The sequence below is a fragment of the Bubalus bubalis genome, chromosome 10 (genome assembly GCF_019923935.1).
Source record: "Bubalus bubalis isolate 160015118507 breed Murrah chromosome 10, NDDB_SH_1, whole genome shotgun sequence".
Lineage (NCBI taxonomy): Eukaryota > Metazoa > Chordata > Mammalia > Artiodactyla > Bovidae > Bubalus > Bubalus bubalis.
Window position 1 is genome coordinate 69,945,271 of NC_059166.1, and position 23,151 is coordinate 69,968,421.

The 23,151-nt window shown below is 39.5% G+C and overlaps 1 protein-coding gene across 6 annotated transcripts in view; it reads left to right on the forward strand.

Moving 5' to 3' along the window:
- The window catches only part of DSE (dermatan sulfate epimerase), a 77,024-nt gene extending 64,996 nt beyond the window's left edge, over positions 1–12,028 (forward strand). For 5 of the 6 annotated variants that reach the window (XM_006055676.4, XM_044924421.2, XM_044924422.2 and 2 more), the window contains 3 exons: positions 2,970–3,209; positions 6,106–6,313; positions 9,356–12,028. In XM_006055676.4, the coding sequence (XP_006055738.2) occupies positions 2,970–3,209; positions 6,106–6,313; positions 9,356–11,117 (2,210 nt within the window). In that variant the 3' untranslated portion in view covers positions 11,118–12,028. The remainder of the gene's footprint in view (positions 1–2,969; positions 3,210–6,105; positions 6,314–9,355) is intronic. The other variant, XM_044924424.1, reaches the window with a different exon arrangement.
- The last annotated feature ends 11,123 nt before the right edge of the window (positions 12,029–23,151 follow it).

Sequence of the window (23,151 nt, forward strand, 5' to 3'; positions counted from 1 at the left end):
TAGTTTAACTCAAAAAAAATTTTTTTAATTAAAAAAATTAAAAGAGTTTAACTCTTGATTATTTTCCCCATAAGACTTAGTAAGCATTTTGTAGATTATCCAGTATCAGATTTTACCCAAGCCTAAGTTTCTCCCTTGTCATATCAACCATCACTTTTAATTAGGTCTTAGAGGAAAGGAAACTAAAATTAATGGAGCATGTGACATGTGCTAATCCTTGCCCATATTTTATTTAATTCTCACATCAACTATATAAGGTAGCTGGGCTTTGGACCCAATTCTAGCCAAATTCAAACTTCATTGTCTTTCCACTATATTTTGTTGCCTTTCTGAAAATAAAAATTCAATTTATAGTAACTTAAGGAAAGCTTGACTAAGAGTGTAAATTTTTGCCCCCCACTCTCACGAATACAAACCAAATTTTAAAAGTCAAAAAGCCAGCCACGTGAACACCTACCATCAGACCATTTATAAATCCTCAGGCCTGTGGAAAGATAGCATCATGAATTGGTGGAAGGAACCCTAGAGTGAGCTGGATGGTAGTCCAGGGCCTTGGATTTTAGTCTAGTACAGTTTAATTCCCTTAGATAAATTTTTAGTTCTTTACCAGCAGGAATAGAGCTTATTTCTTCATTCTCCACAGTAGATAAAATTGTTCCAGATGATAAACAGGCATCTAAAATACTGGCTCGAATTGGATCACAATTTGTATTTGGCCTTGGCAGGAGTTTTCACAGGCATTTGTTTTCTGAGTAAAGTCATGGTTTGCTCTGGGATGCAGTCTTCCAGGGCTTTTCCACAAGCAGGGCCCACACTGAGGAGCAGAGGGAGCAGAGAAAGGAGTGGGATCCCTGGTCCTTCGTCTCTGTTAGTCATCAGGCTTACAGCCCTGGCTTTCTCAGCTGCCTCGCTCTCACTCTAGGAGCTACCTTGGCCACACTGCACCGGTAATTCCATGTGCTCAGAGCAGCCTTGTAGATCCTGACTGTGGTAGCTTTGACAGGTATAGCTCCCACTGAATTCACATGACATCTCAGCAGTGGAAGAATTAGGATTTGGTGGCTCAGTTGGTAAGGAATCCACCTACAGTGCAGGAGACCTGGATTCAATCCCTGGGTGGAGACCTCCTGGAGAAGGGAGTGCTACCCACTCCAGTATGCTTGCCTGGAGTATTCCACAGATAGAAGTCTGGCGGGCTACAGTTCATTTGGTGACAAAGAGTTGGACGCGACTTAAATGAACTAACACTTTCACTTTCTGTTCTGCTAACCCAGTCTGAGGCTTGGTACAGAGGGCCCACAGGATCACATGTATTCAGTTTACAAATCAACTGGAAAGAAGACAGAAATGAAATGTTTAAATGATTACACCATACTTGTAATAAGACCAGGGAATGAGATAAAGAGTATCATGAAGTGATGATTAAATATCAAATGAGTGTATTAAGTTTGCATTCAGCAGAACAAGTTTAGGTGATGGTTCATAGAACTTTGAAGGATAGATAGGATATGGATAAGTGAAAATAAGGAGAAATCCAGGCAAGATATATGGGTGTTGGAAAAAACACAGGGAAGAACATTAGTAACAACAATATTGGTACCTCGTATGGATAGATTTGAAATTTACAAAGGTAGACATTACCTCATCTCTCCTGGATAAAGTTTTTTAGAAGGAAAAAATAAGGAAAATCAGGTAATGAAATATGAGGAGCAGTGGAATAGCAGTCCTGATTTTAAACATCATTCACATTTGTGTCTGGCTGGAGATGGAGGATACAGATGAGGAAAAGATTAAGATGATTGGGATTTAAACCCTAATAATTAGAAAATGGAAATTAAAACCTATCCAGAAGGCTGGTATGTCAGGTGTGGAGCTGGATGGGAGAAGGGGCCAGTTCACAGCAGAGCCTGAGAATGGTGCTGCCCCCATGAGATGAGATCTGGAACTTACTTAGGCTGGGACTGGCTTTAGGCTTGGACACAGCTGGTGTTACCTGGGCCTCTGGAAGCCCCCATACTCAGCACATCTAGTAGGCCAAGGTAGAAAGTTCAGCATGGATGACCATGCACATGTCTATGGGAAAGAAATAACAAGTCTACTCACATTAGGAGACTGGGAGCTTAATTTGATCCTTAGGGGTTGTGTATTTTAAATACAAGCAAACAAAACAAACTTTAAATCTAAAGACCTAGGTTCAGATCAAAGCTCTGTTCACTTTTAGTCGTATGCCAGAGGACAAGTCAACCTTTCTGTAATTTTGGAGAAATAGTGCATAATTGAGTTGTTAAAAGGATTAAGTAAGGTTATTAAGGTTATATTTGGTGCTATGTAACTTCTAAATGCTACAAAACGTGAGGAATTGTTATTGTTGCCTAAATGCTGGTTTCACAAAAAAGATAGAAAAATAGCATTTCTGAGTCAAAAGCATTTTATAAAATATTTTAGACCTTTAACTCTCAGTTGGGGAAAATGAAAACGGTGGCAGGTGAAGAAGTACTTGAACAAAATCATGTAGCTCGTTTTTGGCAGACGTGGGACTCGCAGGTGACTTTTGTCACCTTTAGATCACCACTCCAGCGCTCTCTCCACCCCTCTGTGCTGCCTTGTCCGATGCTGTGACATCTAAAAGCACATAAAGGAAGAGATGCTGTCTTCTAAGAACAGGATAAGTTGGAGACTGTTCATTTAGCATTTCTAGAATTTGCAGCTTATTACAGATTCTGTAAAATAATGGCAACAGTTGTTGTGAAGTGGAAAACTTCAAAAATATTATCAGTTGGTGATTTAGAGAAATTGAATAAAAGTCTCAATATACATGATCTTTTCTTGCAGGCATGAAGTATGTCAATTTGTAACAAGTGCAATTTGCATAAAATAGTTAGATAACTAAGAGGGTTTAATTTGGCCACATTTTTGTTTCTGCTTTGTTACATCCTTAGTCATTGTTTTCATGTGTTTTCATCCTTTAGGGTACCTTCAGGAAGCTTACTTATGGACCAAACAAGTTCTGACCATCATGGAGAAGTCTCTGGTCTTGCTCCGAGAGGTGACAGATGGCTCCCTCTATGAAGGAGTTGCATATGGCAGCTACACCACTAGATCACTCTTCCAGTACATGTTTCTTGTTCAAAGGCACTTTGACATCAACCACTTTGGCCACCCGTGGCTTAAACAACACTTTGCATTTATGTATAGAACCATTCTGCCAGGTACAGTAAAGACTTAGAAGTGAAAAAAACTTTATTATAATTTTTTCTGATTATGAAGATGGGCTAGATTAAGAAATGTGGGATTTGAGCCATATTGAGGTTAAAGGGATTTTTTTTTTAATCAAAGAATTTAAGAGTTGTATATAGCCAAGAATATTCTGGATGTTAATGTGAGGATTTCTGATTTAAATATTATAAAACGTGGAGTAAACAGATCAAATATAATTTGTAGTCCCATGGTACTTTTATTTTTGTGTGTATACAAACTTGGGTACATATACAAACTCTTTTTCATGAACCTAAAAATATAAATATTTATGGTTACATGTTATTTTCCTTTATATGTAAACCCTAATTAATCCTATTTATTATTTTTTTTTTAGTTTAAAATTTTTTCTTCTAAACTATACAGACATAATTCAAAATAGCGATTACACTTGGTGGTTTAGTATTCTCTTTTAATATTTATGGGTTTGATCCCTGGGTCGGGAAGACCCCCTAGAGAAGAGAATGGCTATCCACTCCAGTATTCTTGCCTGCGGATTCCATGGACAGAGGAGCCTGGTGGGCAATAGTCCATATTGAAATAAATGGTATAAAATATAGAAAGCTAACCAAAAAATGAATTTCTATGAAACCCCTAATTTCTTGTTGTTATGTCGTAAGCTTTTAGTAAGCATTTTAAGAGAACTGGCTTTGAAGAGAGAAGCCTTTTATTCTCACTAAATTTATTTCTAGGACAGACTATAACTCTGCTTACTTCTAAACAGGAGTAAATTTTCATCAGGGTGGATTTTGCCCCAGTGAAATGCAATTTTTAGTTGAGTGATTCTAGACCTACAGCAAACAATCCAGGTTTTAAATCTTTTTGCTCTGGCTGTATACACATGGATTGGATAGAACCTCCATTATTGCATTAGTTATCAAAAAATACTACAGAGCCCCCAGAAGAACCATGTTATGATTTGGTTTAGACTCACATTCAGAACCCTATTGTTTTATTGCTTATCCATCATGTATGAAATGAGATGCCAGTCCAGGTTCGATGCACGATACTGGATGCTTGGGGCTGGTGCACTGGGACGACCCAGAGGGATGGAATGGGGAGGGAGGAGGGAGGAGGGTTCAGGATGGGGAACACACGTATACCTGTGGTGGATTCATTTTGATATTTGGCAAATCTAATACAGTTATGTAAAGTTTAAAAAATAAAATAAAATAAAAAAAAAATAAAAAAAAAAAAAAGGAAAAGACAATATAATCACCTTTAAATGGAGAATTCATGTTTGTTTCAGTTAGTGAAACAACCTTTATTGAACATTGATGTGCCAGGCACTATCATAGGCAAGGGATTCAAAGAGTAATAAGACATACCATCTGCTTTTAAGGTACTCACAGATTAGCAGAAGATTCAGAAAGTCACAATTTATAGTAAGATTTACTTGCTGCCAAGTCACTTCAATCGTGTCCGACTCTGTGCAACCCCATAGACGGCAGCCCACCAGGCTCCCCCATCCCTGGGATTCTCCAGGCAAGAACACTGGAGTGGGTTGCCATTTCCTTCTCCAATGCATGAAAGTGAAAAGTAAAGTGAAGTCGCTCAGTCGTGTCCGACTCTTAGCGACCCCATAGACTGCAGCCCACCAGGCTCCTCCGTCCATGGGATTCTCCAGGCAAGAGTACTGGAGTGGGGTGCCATTGCCTTCTCCAAGATTTACTTGGACAAGCATTTACTAAACTGGCAGGAGCAAAAACATTATCTATAAATTATGTAAATACGATCATGCAGGGATTTTTAGAAGGGATTTTGTGTTAAGTCAATCTGTTCTCAACAACATTTTTTTTCCTCTATACTATCTATTGTAGTAACAAGTATTTCTGTCTGACCCAGAGTTTTCTTCCATTATTCTTTTTCAAGGATGCCTGGAGTATTCAGTTCTTACTTGCTTCTGTTTTTCTGACCTATTCCAATATGATCTTTACATTTGTTTTCTCTTTTCTTCAACTTCTGACAGTACATGTGGGCAGGATCTTCTCTGGGAATGGTTTTGTTTTCTTCCTATAGATACTCAGTTTCTCCCCTAAACCTTCTAATTTCTACTGTTGTTGTTGTCCATTTGCTAAGTCATGTCTGACTCTTTGCGACTCCATGGACTGCAGCAAGCCAGGATTCCCTGTCCTTCATTATCTCCTGGAGTTTGCTTAGGTTCATGTCCATTGAGTCGGTGATGCCATCCAACCATGTCATCCTCTGCCACTGTCTTCTCCTTTTGCCCTCAGTCTTTCCCAGCATTGTGGTCTTTTCCCATGAGTTGGCTCATGGCATCAGGTGCCAAAGTATTGGAGCTTCAACTTCAACAGCAGTCCTTCCAGTGAATATTCAGGGTTGATTTCCTTTAGGATTATCAACTGGTTTGATCTACTTGCAGTCCAAGAGACTCTCAAGAGTCTTCTCTACTTCTACTGTATTGAATGCCAAATTGAAACACTTTATGTTATTATCTTGGCCTGGGATGTGGGATGTGTTGGTGGAAAAGCTAGTGCTCATTCCAGGTTCAGGGACTCACCATGCACAAGAGGATAGATAGCCCATGTATCCATACAAGTATAATTGCATATGGCATGGACACTGGAAAATGAGGAAGCTGAGCAACACATAAGCATTCCATTACCAGTGGCAAGTTGCCATGTAACAAACTTATACACAAGGTTTGTGGAAGACCTTTGGAAGGATTTTGATTAATTGGGGTAGAGCAAAGGGATCATGGTTCTGTTTCTTATTTTTATCCTAGAAGACAATTGATTCCAATTTGCAACAAGGATTCAGAATGATTGGGGCTTTATGGAAGTATGTAGATTTAAATTTATCTTAATTCTGTCAAACATCTTTCCTCAGGGTTTCAAAGAACTGTGGCTATTGCAGACTCAAATTACAACTGGTTTTATGGTCCGGAAAGCCAATTAGTGTTCCTGGATAAATTTGTCATGCGTAATGGCAGTGGCAACTGGTTGGCTGACCAGATCAGAAGGAACCGTGTGGTGGAAGGTCCAGGGACGCCATCCAAAGGGCAACGCTGGTGTACTCTTCACACGGAATTTCTCTGGTATGCTACATTGTACTGGCTTGAAAGAGAAACTGTACCCAGGGGCACTGTGTGTTAAATTTTTTTGCATTAAAAAAGAAAAACTCATCTCTTCATGCCACCTACACACTTGCAGCTTCTGTTCAGTTCATATTTCAGTATTGAGACTCTGTTAGAAACATTTCCTTCCATTTAAGATCTAATTACTGTTTGCTGTTTTTACTTTTCTTGTATTAGAGATATCCTTGGCTCACACTGTTTCATAGATATGCATGTTTTGATTTACATCGTTTTTGAAATCATCTAAAGAGAAAACCCACAAAATTTAGACCTAGTTTTTCTGCTAATCACACCGAAAGAAAAAAAAAGATAGTAAAATGTTTTGTTTTGGTAAATGGAGCATTATAATCTTCTAATAGCAAAGCTGTTACTAAATTTTCAAAACTATTTAAAAGTGTTTGACAGTATTTGACAGTTTTACTTTGATAATAAAAGAACCATGTAATTTTTTTTGCCTTAATCTTTTAAGCCTAGAAAGAGCAGCCAGGGTCTCCTTTTTTAAAGTACTGCCAAATACATTGTTGGCATCCAATAAATTAAAGTTAAAATAAAAGGTACAGAGAATTGGTTAATCATTAATCCCTGATGTCTTTTCAAGCTATTGAAATTTGCATTCAACTACAAAGTAAGCTTGCATGGTTTGATTGCTTCTTTTCATTAAAAAAAAAAAATAAACGAGGAAGAAAAATGTTAGTAGAGTGATAACTGTCATAGTTTAACCATCATTTTTAAAAACAATCTTCACAGATGAACTACATATATTAATATGTAGCCATTCCTGACTCCATTTAGGGGTATGAAGTAATTACTTAATAGTGTCTTCTGCTGCTGCTGCTGCTGCTAAGTCGCTTCAGTCGTGTCCGACTCTGTGCGACCCCATAGATGGCAGCCCACCAGGCGCCCCCGTCCCTGGGATTCTCCAGGCAAGAACACTGGAGTGGGTTGCCATTTCCTTCTCCAATGCATGAACGTGAAAAGTGAAAGTGAAGTCGCTCAGTCGTGTCCGACTCTTAGCGACCCCATGGATTGCAGCCTACCAGGCTCCTCCATCCATGGGATTTTCCCAGGCAAGAGTACTGGAGTGGGGTGCCATTGCCTTCTCCAAATAGTGTCTTCACTTACCCATAAATTAAAAACCAAGAGAATTCTATAAAGTTGCTTCTAGGAGTCAGATCAATGGTAAGTCTAACTTGGTTCAGAATGTGCCTTTATGGAAATATGAAAACTGACTAAGGGATTTCCCTGGTGGTCTTAGTGGTTGAGGAAGTAAGATCCCGCATGCCGTGTGGCCAAAAAAAAAAAAAAAAGAGAGAGAGAGAAAGAAAGAAATGGTAAATACCTGAAAAAATGACCAAAACCTGAGAGAAGGATGACCAGTTTGCTTATATCTGGATTTGTTAAACCACGGTAATTAAGCCAACCCTCTACTCAAAGTAGAGATTTTTGATGTCCTGAAACAAACTCCAAAACAATAGACAAAACAGCCCAAATCAACTATCAATAAGCCGAACTCGGCCACAGCTGACCAATTCGCTTTAGAGCCCTAAGAGCTAGTGCAGGTCTGCCTTTCTTCCCTTGAGCAGCAGATCATGTGAACCTGTCAAGGCTATTGTCTGAAGTCGCCAAAAGCAAAAAGTCATCTTCATTATTATTTTTACAGCCTTTCTGAATCAAGACCTGTATTCTTAATCACGGGTTAATTAAGTAATGTTAATTATTGTCTTACTTTGATAATAAACCTGTATCATAAATTAAGATAAGAAATTTACTATTAAAAAAGCATGCAGATTAAAACAAAACAAAACCTTTGGATTTTTGTCTGGATTGAACAATGGGAGGAACAAGCATAAATCCCCCTACTATTAGATTGGTTCCTGAATTTCATGCATTTATATTCTTAGGTATTGCATTGGCAGTAAATTTTATCTAATATGTGGAATTGGACTGTATTTAAATTTATTTTTTTAGAGGGAGGTAAGTACCAAATTTGAATTTCAGTTTTTTGCAGAACAGTACTTGCTTATCACTAAGTGATTTTGCTGTGCTGTGCTTAGTCACTCAGTCGTGTTCGACGCTGTGACTCCCTGGACTGCAACACGCCAGGCTCCTCTGTCAATGGGGATTCTCCAGGCAACAATACTGGAGTGGGTTGCCATGCCCTCCTCCAGCAGGTCTTCCCAACCCAGGGATCGAACCCAGGTCTCCCACATTGCAGACAGATTCTTTACCGACTAAGCCACCATGGAAATCCAAGAATACCGGAGTGGGTAGCCTATTCCTTCTCTGGGGGATCGTCCCAACTCAGGAATCGAACCGGGGTCTCCTGCATTGCAGGCGAATTCTTTTACCAGCTGAGCTACCAGAGAAGCCCACTCAAGGATTGCTAGAGTCTAAATATTTTTTTAAAGATTTTTTTTTTTTTGATGTGGCCCATTTTTAAAGTGTGTATTGAATTTGTTACAGTATGGCTTCTGTTTTACGTTTTGCTTTCTTGTCCACGAGGCATATGGGATCTTTGCTGTCCAACCAGGGATTGAACCTGAGCCCCCTGCATAGGAAGGTGAGGTCTTAACCACTGGACCACCAGGGAAGTCCCGAGAGTCTAAATCTTAGTGTGTGGTTTCCTAGAATAGGAGCCCCTCAACTAGAGGTTTGGATGAGCTGCTTAATTCTCTGAGCCCCAGCCTTATTTGGGTGGCAGTTCTGAAATCATTAAGTGAGGAAGGTCCATGTAGAGATGATCAGCAGCGGTCATTTCAGGCTCACACCCTTCACAGATGTAAAGGTACACTCGTCTCCCATTCACCAAGGACATTCCTGTACTCGTGCTGATTGTGCATGGGTGTTTCAGAAAAGTCCATAATGCAATCTACGCCGCCAGTGCTCTGGGTAGCATTTGTGTGTTGTTTCCTCTAGCCACGTTGCCATGTGGCGTCACTGTTCTGATATGTCCTTTCACTTCCATCAGAAAATCATGTAATTTTTAAAAATTAATTCTTTCAGGTACGATGCCAGCTTGAAATCTGTCCCCCCTCCCGATTTTGGCACCCCGACATTGCATTATTTCGAAGATTGGGGCGTTGTGACTTACGGAAGTGCACTGCCTGCAGAAATCAATAGATCTTTCCTTTCCTTCAAGTCAGGAAAACTTGGGGGACGTGCAATATATGACATTGTCCACAGAAACAAATACAAAGACTGGATCAAAGGCTGGAGGAATTTTAACGCAGGGCATGAACATCCTGATCAAAACTCGTTTACCTTCGCTCCCAACGGTGTGCCTTTCATTACTGAGGCTCTCTACGGGCCGAAGTACACCTTCTTCAACAATGTTTTGATGTTTTCCCCAGCTGCCTCCAAGAGCTGCTTTTCTCCCTGGGAGGGCCAGGTCACAGAAGACTGTTCATCAAAATGGTCTAAATATAAGCACGACCCAGCAGCTAGCTGTCAGGGGAGAGTGGTTGCCGCAGTGGAGAAAAATGGGGTAGTTTTCATCCGAGGAGAGGGTGTGGGTGCTTATAACCCCCAGCTTCACCTGAGGAACGTTCAGAGAAATCTGATCCTCCTGCATCCGCAGCTTCTCCTCCTTGTAGATCAGATACACCTGGGAGAGGACAGCCCCTTGGAGAGGGCAGCAAGCTTCTTCCACAATGTGGATTTTCCTTTCGAGGAGACGGTGGTAGATGGGGTCCACGGAGCTCTCATCAGGCAGCGAGATGGCCTCTATAAAATGTACTGGATGGATGATACTGGCTACAGTGAGAAAGGAACCTTTGCCTCAGTGACATACCCTCGCGGCTATCCCTACAACGGGACAAACTACGTGAATGTCACCACGCACCTCCGAAGTCCCATCACCAGGGCAGCTTACCTCTTCATAGGGCCATCCGTCGATGTTCAGAGCTTCAGCATCCACGGAGATGCTCAGCAACTGGATGTGTTCGTGGCCACCAGCGAACATGCCTACGCCACTTACCTGTGGACAGGAGAGACTGCAGGGCAGTCTGCCTTTGCGCAGGTCATTGCTGACCGGCAGAAAATTCTGTTTGACCGGAGTTCAGCCATCAGGAGCAGCGTTGTCCCGGAGGTGAAGGACTACGCTGCTCTGGTGGAACAGAACTTGCAGCATTTTAAGCCTGTGTTCCAGCTGCTGGAGAAGCAGATCCTGTCCCGCGTCCGGAACACAGCCAGCTTTAGGAAGACTGCCGAGCGCCTGCTGAGATTTTCAGATAAGAGACAGACCGAGGAGGCCATCGACAGGATTTTTGCCATATCACAGCAGCAGCAGCAGCAGCAGAGCAAGTCCAAGAAGAACCGAAGGGGAGGCAAGCGCTATAAATTTGTGGATGCTGTCCCTGATATTTTTGCACAGATTGAAGTCAATGAAAGAAAGGTTCGTCAGAAAGCTCAGATCTTAGCACAGAAAGAACTGCCCGTAGATGAAGATGAAGAAATGAAAGACCTTTTAGATTTTGCAGACATAACATACGAGAAACGCAGAAACGGTGATGTGATGAATGGCCGGTTTGGCCAGGCTCGGATGGCGGCAACGACTCACAGCAGAGCCCCAGCGCTGTCCGCCTCATACACCAGACTGTTTCTGATTCTCAACATTGCTATTTTCTTTGTCATGTTGGCAATGCAACTGACTTATTTCCAGAGGGCCCAGAGTCTTCATGGCCAAAGATGTCTCTATGCAGTCCTTCTAATAGATAGCTGTATATTATTATGGTTGTATTCTTCTTGTTCCCAATCACAATGTTAGTATTGAAACTATAAGTGGCTTGATTGTTTTGTGGTCACAAGTCTATGCAAAAAGAAGAGAAAAATTCATTGCCCTAGTTTATTACTGGATTTTTTTTTTCAGATTCTTTTAACAAATTAAGGGGAAAGTACTTCCACATAAGAAACCAGGGACATGGAGAACTCAGTATGCATAGAGGCAAAGAATTAGGAATAAGGGTAACTTGGTTGTCACACAGTGTTTCTGGAAATGTTTGGCTTGGCTGATTTAGGAATCCATATAATACTACTCTTAAAAGAACAAAAAGTCTGGTTTTAAGTACTGTTTCTTTTTAAGAGAAAGAGATAGAATTGGATTTTATTAATATTAATTTAATGCTATTAGCACTCTCCAGATACTATTTTATGGAAAGACCCAGGCACACAATTCTGAAAAATACAGAAAGCTTTTTAATGTTGTAATCATGTTGAAAATAAACATTGGTAGGTCCTGGTTATGATGGCGTCGACTTCCTTGGAGAAAAATTCATGTGAATAACAGTGTCTACATATTGGGTTATTGTTCAGATAACATGGTAAAATGATGGCAAAAGATTGTTAAAAACTTGAGATATATCTCCAGCAGAAAACATATATTAGTGAATGAACATTTCCTTGATGATGTTGGTTTCTGCATACACATAATTGACTGCTTTTACACATCCATTGGTTGTTCAGTAAGTAAAACAATTACAGATAACTTAACTTCCTATTTTCCTTCTATGGACAACTGTTACAGACCCAATGACTAACTTCAAAATAAAATATTTTATATTTGACTGTTGATTTCGATACCAAAGAAGATGGGGAAGCTAAAATTTGAATGTAATTCTCATTTTTTTAATAGAAAACTTTCTCTAAGTTTATTTTGCTAAATAAACATCATAATTGTGATTTTTCTGCAGTGTCTTTCTTTTTTCCCTTCCATTTCCATTCCATTCAACATGTATTCAACAGTTTTGAAATCTTTGAAGAAAACTGTTTATTTGAACTTGCGTTAATTAAGCATAAGTTGGAATAAGCAAAATAAGTTGCTTATTTTCTTTTTTGTTGTTTAAACATATTTTAAACAGTTAGACAAAAGCCAAACTCTGATATTTAGGTAATATCAAACTTTAAAAAACTATTTTTAAAATTTTATTTAATTCGATAAGAGCAAGGGCTGCTCTCTGGTTGCAATGTGCGGGCTTCTCATTGTGGTGGCTTCTCTTGTTGCAGAGCACAGGCTCTGGGACACTCAGGCTTCTGTAGTTGTGGTGCATGGGCTTCGTTGCCCCGAAGCATGTGGGATCTTCCCAGACCTGGGATTGAACCAGTGTCCCCTGCATGGCAAGATGTATTCTTAACCAGTGGACCACCAGGGAAGCCCTGTACCAAACTTTTAAAACAAAATTTTCGGATTTTGATTAAGTCCTCAGGAGGTAATAGCAGTACAGAATACTGGATATGTATTCCACAGATTGATATTTCAGCATAAGAAAATGATATACTTAAAAGGAACTTGAGTGGATTGTCTTACATTTAGCATATTTTGAGTTTTCTATATTCATCCCTCAAAAACAGAATATGTTTGGCTCAAGTTTATAATAATACATTCACTGATACAAAGCTAAGGTAATAATGACCACCTTTTCGTTGTACATGTCCTTTTGGTTCATGGAAATACTGATAAGTAACAGAAAACAAGAACGTGGAGAAACTTATGAGCCCCTTTTCTGTTTTAATTTTGAATCTTCTTACACTAAAAAAACCCCCACAAGTCTGACTTTTCACTGTGCTTCACTCATACTGGAAATCTAGAAAATGACTTCTGAGGAAGTATTTTTTTTTTTCTTTCATGGAAGAAATCTCTGGGGAGGATGTCATTACACACTGTTTGAAAGAATAATGTTTTCAAAAGAATAATGCTTCCGTTTGTCCTGCATGGATGCTGTTACGGGGTTTTAAACTTGCTTTATGTGACAGATTCTCCGTTTACTTAACCTCATTCGACATTCCTCTCTTCTACTCTTTCTCATTCAGAAAGGATGAATTGTCTGAAATGATCAAAAGCAAATTTTGAAAAAGGGTAAATTGCTCTTTGAGGCTACCAAGCAAACCTGATCTCAGACCCAAAAACTCAGGCATACTTTCTCATAGAGATGAAAAGTGCTTTCCTTTTGTTTTCACTAGTTTAGGGCAGGCAGTGAATTTGTCCCCATAGCATGATCCAGTGTAATACATTAGCTCACTTAAAAAGCAACTTTTAAAAATGCAGTAATTGCATATCTTTAAAACAAAATTAATTACAGGATTTGTTTTCCTTCTAGTGGATCTTGTATTTAATTGAAAAGATATTTCCACAGTCAGTGACTTAAGTGGTGAAGCAAGAAAAAAAATGCTAAGACAGATCACAGCTCTTCATAATGAGACATGCTTTATATCAGGGATACTGCATAGATGGGGAAAGAGCGGAAACAGTATCAGACTATCTTTTTAGGCTCCAAAATCACTGCAGATGGTGACTGCAGCCATGAAATTAAAAGACGCTTACTCCTTGGAAGGAAAGTTATGACCAACCTAGATAGCATATTCAAAAGCAGAGACATTACTTTGCCAACAAAGGTCCGTCTAGTCAAGGCTGTGGTTTTTCCAGTGGTCATGTATGGATGCGAGAGTTGGACTGTGAAGAAAGCTGAGCACCGAAGAATTGATGCTTTTGAACTGGGGTGTTGGAGAAGACTTTTGAGAGTTCCTTGGACTGTAAGGAGATCCAACTAGTCCATTCTAAAGGAGATCAGCCCTGGGTGTTCTTTGGAAGGACTGATGCTAAAGCTGAAACTCCAGCACTTTGGCCACCTCATGCGAAGAGTTGACTCATTGGAAAAGACTCTGATGCTGGGAGGGATTGGGGGCAGCAGGAAAGGGACGACAGAGGATGAGATGGCTGGATGGCATCACCGACTCGATGGACTTGAGTTTGAGTGAACTCTGGGAGTTGGTGATGGACAGGGAGGCCTGGCGTGCTGCGATTCAAGGGGTCGCAAAGAGTCAGACACGACTGAGCGACTGAACTGGACTGGAACTGGACTGCATATTTGAATAAAACTAAAGAACTCTTTGTATCTTCCAGAAAAAGAAGCAATGTTAAATCTCTCTTGAAACAGTAATTAATTATGGAATCTGTTTCAGCACTGCTCACTGAAAGGAGTATTTCAGGTTTACTGGATAACATGGGAACTTTGTTCAGAGCATTGGCAGGACTTTGAGTCCTCACCCTAAAGAAAATTTGGGCATCTTGAGCCTACAGAGCTTGTCTGTGTAGTGGAAGAGGCCTGTTTCCTGGTTGGTAACTGATTAGGTTCTTAACAGCCATAATGATGGATGAGACCTATTTGCTGAGAGAAGTCTTTTGAGATCCTTGTTATAACTGTTAATAAAGTCAACTGGAAGACATTCTTAAACTGTTTTAATAACTGGAATCTATTATCACCTAGAATATTGAATTTAATTCTGCCACAAAGATTTTAGTCATAGTTTTTAAGAAGTACCAACTGTTCCAATGTTACTAGAAAATAGTTTTAACATACACACTTTAATTTTTTAAGAAGAAAAATTTATATTACAACTTAACCTGCTTTAAAAAATTTTTTGACAGTTCACAAACCACCACAAAAGAAATGGAAATTTCCCCAAATTTTTGAGAGCAAACAAGTGATGAAATGCTTGTATTTTTGTTAATAAAAAGCAAACAAGTGATGAAATGTTTGTATTTTGTTAATAAAAAGTAAATGCATGTTGATCGTTAGAAATATAAATCAAGGTTAACTGGACACTTCTGAGAGTTAAAAGAGAAGCAAACAAGATTCCAAAACTGTTCTAGGAAAATCAGGACATATGGTCATCTGTGTCTTAGAGTAATTCAGGAAATAAAAGGGGTGGGGGATGTATATGAACATCTGAGTTCAGTGCTTAAAAAAGAAGCTTGAGATGATCTTGTCAACTACAAATTGCCACTTGGCATTGGCTTACCTACTTATCTGCCTCTACAAGGATTAAATCATGTGCTACTGCAGCTGCTGGTTTTCAACAACCCCTGAAAGGAGTTCAGGGTGGAGAGCAGAAAAGAGGCACTCCATACTCGGAAAAAATTGGCAAGACAAGTCTTCAGATAGATATTTTCAGGAGCTGATTTTATGAACCCAATTCTTACATCTCCCCATATCTAGAAAAGCACTAAAATCCTTTGTGGTGATGACTGTTCCTCATGATTAGCTAAGCTTCATGAGAGTAGCAGAAATCTGGAAAAATATGTGCTTGATGGCAAGTATCCCCCTTCATCAAAAATCACATATATACTGATCTTCCCCCCTGCCTCTTGGGAGCAGTTTCTCAGAGTTCTCTGGGGTGCCATCTCCCTGACTGTGGTCCTCACATTGCCCCCAATAAAACAACTCACAACTCTCACATTTGACATTTTTTTAAGGTCACCAATCTGATTGAGCCTCCAGGTGCAGAAACAAACTCAAGCAAAGGGAGGTTTTATCTACTTATTCCTGTACTTACATCACTTCTGTTAGCAAATCACTCTCTTTTTCCTCTTTATGTTTGCGTTGAGAAGAGTTCAGTTTCTGCAGCTTATTTAGCTTATTGGCGTAGATAACTTGTTTTTCCAGCAATGTTTCAGCTAGATATGTGCTTTACACTATATAGCATTAGTGAAGTACTGACAAGTTCTCAGGAAATGACAAAGAAATCATGCATTCCAATACATGGTCTAAATATTAAAATTGCAGTCATCAATTATTTTAATAGGTTCAAACCCTATTAAGCAAGACATGATTACCATGCAAAAGATAAAAGTTGATGAATTTACATTATGACTTTCCTGTTCTTCTTGGCAGTGCAGTTTCTTTTGGGGGGTTTCCTTTCTGTTTTTGTTTTCTGTAAGTTATAAGCACACATCATTGGAAAAGTAAAATAGCACTAGAAGGCTTGTATTTTGAAAAGCCTCCTGCCCTCTCCTTTTTCACTTTAGATTCCTGCTTCCTGGAGGTAACCAGTTTCAGACCATCTTAGCTGTTGGGCTCATTACATCCTTGTTTGTGTTAAAGTCTAAAATTTCCTACCAATGTAAGGAGGATTTAGCTCTTTCACTCATCTCCCTTTTCTTCACACTTGTTTCACGCACCACCTTTCTTCTCACAGAGCTATCATAACTTTTGGCCCATTCTCTGAGGAATTTATTTTACTGACAGTATTTGTATATTGCTGCTGCTACTGCTGCTAAGTTGCTTCAGTCGTGTCCGACTCTGTGCAACCCCATGGATAACAGCCCACCAGGCTCCGCTGTTCCTGGGATTCTCCAGGCAAGAACACTGGAGTAGGTTGCCATTTCCTTCTCCAATGCATGAAAGGGAAAAGTGAAAGTGAAGTTGCTTAGCCGTGTCCGACTCTTAGTGACCCCATGGACTGTAGCCCGCCAGGCTTCTCCATCCATGGGATTTTCCAGGCAAGAGTACTGGAGTGGGGTGCCATCGCCTTCTCCAATTTGTATATTAAAACTATGTAAATATGACTTAAGGGCTGGCCATGTTCTTACTTCCTTTCATATACAACTTTGGTTTTCCCAGAGTTAATGATTATTTCTTTTTTTTCTTCTTGCTTAGTCATCAAGCAACGTCATTTTATCCCCAGACTTTCCAATGTAAACATGCATCTTATTCTGTTCAATCACATCTAAGTCATCTGGCAGTTTTTTTTGTTCCTGGGACCATCCTTGAATGACGGTTGTCATCAAATATTTCTCCATGATTCTGAGGATTCTCTGCACCTCTTTTCTGTGTATATCTTTTGTTTCCTGGGCCCCAAGTTTCCTTTTGCTTTATTAATATCTTTTTGAGATATTAATATCTCAAAATATTATCTCAGGTAGGATAGATATCATATCTTACCTGAGATTCCTGAGAAAGGAGGCATGGGGAATAAAGTTTTGTCTCCTTCCATTTCTGAACAATTATTTATTCTCTCCTTCACTTGATTGATCACTTTGCCAACAATTTATTCTGGGAATAACTTAGAGTTGTGAAGGCATGGCTCCATGACTTTCCAATTTCTGTTGTTGCCATTGCAAAGTCTGTTACTGAGTTTTCTCTTGGACAGAAGTTATAGCTAGAGAGAAAGTCTCTCACCTCCTCCCTGGTTAGTTCAGTGGAGAGATGTTGGAGGAGGGAGTCACTTAATAGGCCTAACTGTTGTGTTCTCAAAGTCAAGTGGAGAAAGGGGCTAGAGTCTCAGTGTTCGTTAAGTAGACAAGTATTCTCTAAGCACTTGCCTCCCCTCGGTTGTGCTGTGTCTTTAAATCACAGTCCTCTTCTCAGTCCCTCTAGGGAGCCGAAGCCTCATCTTCCGCTGGCATCCAGGTGAACTCTGCCTGCTGTGGTTCCATTTTCCACTCCCTTGCATTCCAGCACCCACAGGCACCAATTCCTGAGCATACTTGCTCTTTTACTGTTTCTGTCAACTCAAATCCCATTTTCTTGTTTATGTGGATTTCAGCCTCCTAGTGACCATTCACCCATCTACTCTCAGCTCCTACCATCTTGTTCTATTCTTCACTCATTCACTCTGAAAATATTTTTGAGTACCCACTAAGTATGAGGCACCGTTCTAGTGCTTATAATACTCCATCTGTGAGTAAAATAAAGAAACATCCTGCCTTCTTGGTGCTTACCTTCTAGGAATGGGTCTGACAAGTTTGCATAATTCATAAGTAAATTTTATAATCTATTAAAAGCTAATAGGTGCTGTGAGGGGAAGGGAAAGACGGGATAAGGAAATCGGAGAAGGGAAGGATGTCATGGATAGTCAGAATTGTCTTTATTGATGTCCTCATTCCTAGTCTCTTTCATTTTTAAAATCCCTTAGGTGGATTGCATAGAGTTTCAGTAAGGATTATAAATTTGTTCGTATCCAGTATGTGTAACTAGAAGCCCCACATCACCTTTCAGATGAGTTGACAGCAAAAATGACAGCGACATGTGTTTATTGAGTACCTACAACATGCCAGGTACTGTTTGAGGAAGTGGAGGTTTGGTAGAGAACAACCACAAAATAAAACATGGTCCTCATGCAGTTGATGATATGAGTGAGTGGGTGGGTGGGAGGAGCAAAGAGCAACAATCAGGACAAAAACATTCTGCCAAGTAGTGCTGAGTATTGTGGTGAACAGTCTAGATAGGAGATAATCAACTCCCTTGACTAAGTCTAGAGAGGGAATATTTAAGGCCCAGCTCATAGGCAAAACATCTGACCAAAGAAGTGTCTGTTCTGTGGGAGCATGTTGATAAAACATGAGGAATCAAGGGGCCCTGAGGATATTTGTCTCTGAGTCTCATTTACTATAGAAGAGCAGGCTGCCTGCTTTGGCTCTGCCCCTGCCCCAATCATCTGACTGTCCCTTAATAAACAGAAAATTGTCCAAATTTTCCTGCCATTTCTATTTTCAGCCTGCTTGTCTAAGGAACTTCACCTAGACTGATGTGGCTGGAGTGCAGGGTGAGTAATAATAGAAGGTGATGGGAAACAAGACTGAGAAGGTAAAAACAGGGTTATGGAGGAGATGCTCCTTTCTTCTCTTTCCATTTAATTTAAAAAAATAACACCAATTGGGACTTCTGTGGCGGCCCAGTGGTTGACTCCACACTTCCAACACAGGGGGTGAGGATTTGATCTTCGGCTGGATCCCACATGCCCACTGCACAGCCTAAAAATATTTTTTTCATTAAAAAAATTAACACCAATTGTACAAGCATTTTGAATAATCTAGGCAGTTGCAGTACCTTCTAAATGAGAAAAGTTGAAGTACTTCTTCTACATGTCTAATTGGGAAGTCTTCGTTACAGAAGAATCATATGATTTCAATGGCGAATCTCAAAGGAAACATCAATGATCTGGGATGGGCTTTTGAGGCTTTGGTTTAAGGCGGACTTTGAGGCACAAGTTTCTAAAAACACTTCAATCAGCCCGTCACTTTCCACATCAAACAATGAAAAGTGATTTTAGTGTATATTTATGAATTATTTTCTGAGCAAGAGTTCACAGTAGTTTAGGTACCTTCTTTTCCTTTCAAAGAAGTGGTAATAGCAGGATACTGGAAATACCTTTCTGTCTGAGGGGAACATCTTGTAAATTTCCCTTACTTTCCATTTTTTTCCCCATTTTTCAGCATTTATTATTTACCACTTTTAAAATTTTGTCCGGGATGAGAGACAACAGGTGAAAGAAAAGAAATTCCCATGTATTGCCTTCCTGTGAGATATTCTTGATTTCTTAGCTCTCTCACCTCACTCTTTGAGGAATTTATTTTACTGACAGAAGAACAGATCCATGACATTTGTTAGGGTTCTGAGGAGAATTCTTAGAGCCCTGTGTATATTTAAAGCTCTGTCCTTAATACAAAAAAAAAAAAATTTGAAGAGAGGAAAATATGATTATTTTGAAAGATGAATTCACAGAACTTTTTGTCAAAGTTGAAAATAAGTTGCAATAATAATTTAAAACATTGCTGTTATTGAATACTGCCCTTGAATCACACTTAAGAGACATAAAGAGATCACTAAAATTGCTACACCATCTGTCTTCCTCGCTGGACTACACTCAGACTACACTCTCTTGCTTATTGTATATACATTGTTCTAACACAGTACCTGGCACATACATGGTACCTAGAAGATACCTGATGAATTGATTGACTGAAGACATGAATGGAGCACAGAAGACTGCAGCCTCCCAAGACCTTAACATACAAAGCTCCAGCTCTTACCGTGAGCTGATATCATTAACCTCCCACACAATAGATCCTGGAGCTGTTTCAACATAGTCATCTCTGGGTTATGTAGTGGCCCTAAAAATCAATCTTCAGGACAGGGTACATGACCAAGACAGATGTGAACAAGATACACTTGCAGCTGCTCTATGGCCATTACATATATGGTGGTCCCACATGGGATTGAAAGCCCAGATGTCAAAGCACAACTTAAAATAACACACCATTAGTGTGGGATGTTGTAAACCACCAGTAATCAGCAGACTCTTGCTAAGCTTCAGCTATTGTCTGTGAGAATGCCTTTTGAGTTCATGTCATTGTGCAATCTAGGAAGCGAGGCTATGCCAGCACAGCTGACTTCCTAGAGAACATAAGACAATGTGACGTGGGCACCAGGAATGTGGGCAGGTGGTGTGGCTGCGAGGGTGGGTTATTCATCTGGCTTTACAGCCACACCTACACCGTGGAGAGTCACACCTTGGCACCTCGGGGTACACCGACTTCCTGAAAAAGACTCTGGCAAGGGAAGGATCTTGTCTAAGTTATTGCATGTTTTCCTCTATTTCTAAATGAGTTTCTGTGTTGCCTAGTGGATGTTTTGAGAACCTTATAGATGATGAGAGGACCTTTGTGAATTCACTGCTGAGGAGAGGTCATTTCTTATTTAAAAAAATAATTTAGATGCCAGAGGAAGAAATCAGGAATGAAAGAGTATTTGATAGTTCTGTAAAACAAATTTTGTGGGTTTTTTTAAATAGGATATAAAGAGCCCACACGCTAGGTTTATTTTATAAAATGTTGTAAGATTCTTGAAAACGTTGCCTAGTCCATGTTTATACCACTATTATATTAAAGCATATGGATGCCAGTGATGATAATAGGCAAGAACTCTGCACACATCTGCATGCTGATTCTGTAAGGATGGAAGGAAGACGCTAGCTACAGCCCCGTCTTATAAAGTAGGAAGCTAGGCCCAGAGAGGTTAAGGAATGTGACCAGAGCCATACAGCTTGCAATTTTCATGGGCTAGTGCATGAAGTTCAATATAAAACAATGTTTTACTATTTGCCGTTAATTATTTAGAATGTTCAAAGTGCCACATTATAATTGTTTATTAATTGAGTTGTCAGTATAGTTATATCAAACATATTTTGATATACGAATTTTTTACCTTTAATCTTGTGAAACTGAAAAGAGTAAGCAAATTTTTTTTGTCAAAGTAGATTTTTTTACAATAAGACAGACTAAAGGACATGCCTATAATTTATTTTAAAAAATAAGTTGGTAATACTTCCACATCCAATGTCATTATTACTTCATCACTCTGCCCTCATTTTAGAAAAGAGAAAACTGGGACTCAAATCATCAAATAATAATGAAGAACATCCCCATAATTTAGAAATCACTACAACTCTGTCATAGTTCAGGACCCTGCAGGATGGTTTACAGAGCATAAGCTATACAATCAGCTCAAAATCAGACTTCTGTTTTATTTCTAGTCTCATCCTGCACTCGAACTGTGAGTTATTTTTCTTCCAAAGTAGAAGAGTTTCATAAACATAAAACAAATTATTTACCAATTTTTTCACTTCCATCTTTAATTTAGTATTGTTTCCTGGATTTTTACTTTAGTCATAGATGCTTGCGGTTTTTCAGGTGGTTGAAGTCAATAAAGTCATTGTAAAACTAGTGCTTTTGGTTGGCTGGCCTCGACAAAATAAGCCACCTTTTCCTAAAGATGAAAAAGATTTGGCTGAAATAACTATTGACAATAGTTATTGTCAATAGTGGAGATATAGAAGAAACTAAAAAATATTTCTTTCACAAACAATACATCTCCTAGACTTCCAATCCTTTGTCACACTGATTTTTTTTAAACCCCAGCTTTATATAGAAGAAGAAAAATGGAACTTTTGTCTTCTGTTTTGACAGATTCTCAGAATTCTCTGTTTTTCACTTTTGATTAAATTTTGTCACTTCTTGATTGAGTGTTTGTATTTCTGGAGACCATGACTGTTTCTTTAAAAGTCTAGAATTGTGTGTTATAGAATGTTAGAGTTAAAAGGGACCCCAAAGATGGTCTAGTCCAGCCCTCCCATTTTATTGTTGAGGAAACACCTTGCCTGGCATATCTTCACTTTAGTGCAGGTGAGGGCACTAAATCATCATTGCTTATTTTGACTTTTCTACTGCTAGTTGGACCATCCCCAGGTTAGGGAATAAGGTTTATGATGCCATCAATATGACTGTTGGATTGTTCTTCCCCTAATAATCTCAAGTGAGTTATAGACTTAAATTTTTAATTATATTATCTCTTTGAATAAAGACGGCTGATAGCTTGCTTACTACATATCTGATTCTTCCTTTGGTTCTTCTTTAGAAGAGTTAGTGAAAGTTGCTCAGTCGTGTCCGACTCTTTGTGACCCCATAGACATCCATGGAATTCTCCAGGCCAGAATACTGGAGTGGGTAGCCTTTCCCTTCTCCAGGGGATCTTCCCAACCCAGGGATTGAACCCAGGTCTCCCACATTCTTTACCAGCTGAGCCACAAGGGAAGCCCTTTAGATGAGTTAAAAGTGAAGTCGCTCAGTCGTGTCCGACTCTTTGCGGCCCCATGAACTGTAGCCTACCAGGCTCCTCTGTCCATGGGATTTTCCAGGCAGTAGTACTGGAGTGGATTGCCATTTCCTTCTCCACTTAGATGAGTTAAGTCAAGTGTAAATGCCCGTAGAGCACAATAAAACTATTATGTGGTGAATTAGCGCCCTCTAGCACAAGTCTGAGTCACCACTGTTAAATAGTCTTTTACAAAGTGTAATTTGTGAAACTAAAATGTTCTAAATGCTGTGCCAGGTTCTTTACACTATCTCATTTTATTTTTTAATACAAGCTTTGTATGACAAAGGTTGAGACAACTCTGTAAGGAGACAGAGCAAATATGCAATGTGGTGAGGGCTACCTCAGGTGTGAGGGGAGAGTTGTAGACAGGGAATGACTGACTTTATTGAAGGATGCAGTGATGATTAAGAGGAGGAATTCTGGGAGTTCTCAGGTTAGTAGGGGAGGCAGACTCTGGAAGGGACTGTTGTAATAATCACATTAGTTAAGAATGATTGCAGAACTATATTATATACAGCGGGAGCAAAGAAACATTATCACTAAACTCTTGAGGTTCTGGAGGTAGTTTCAATGAAGAGATGACATCAGGCC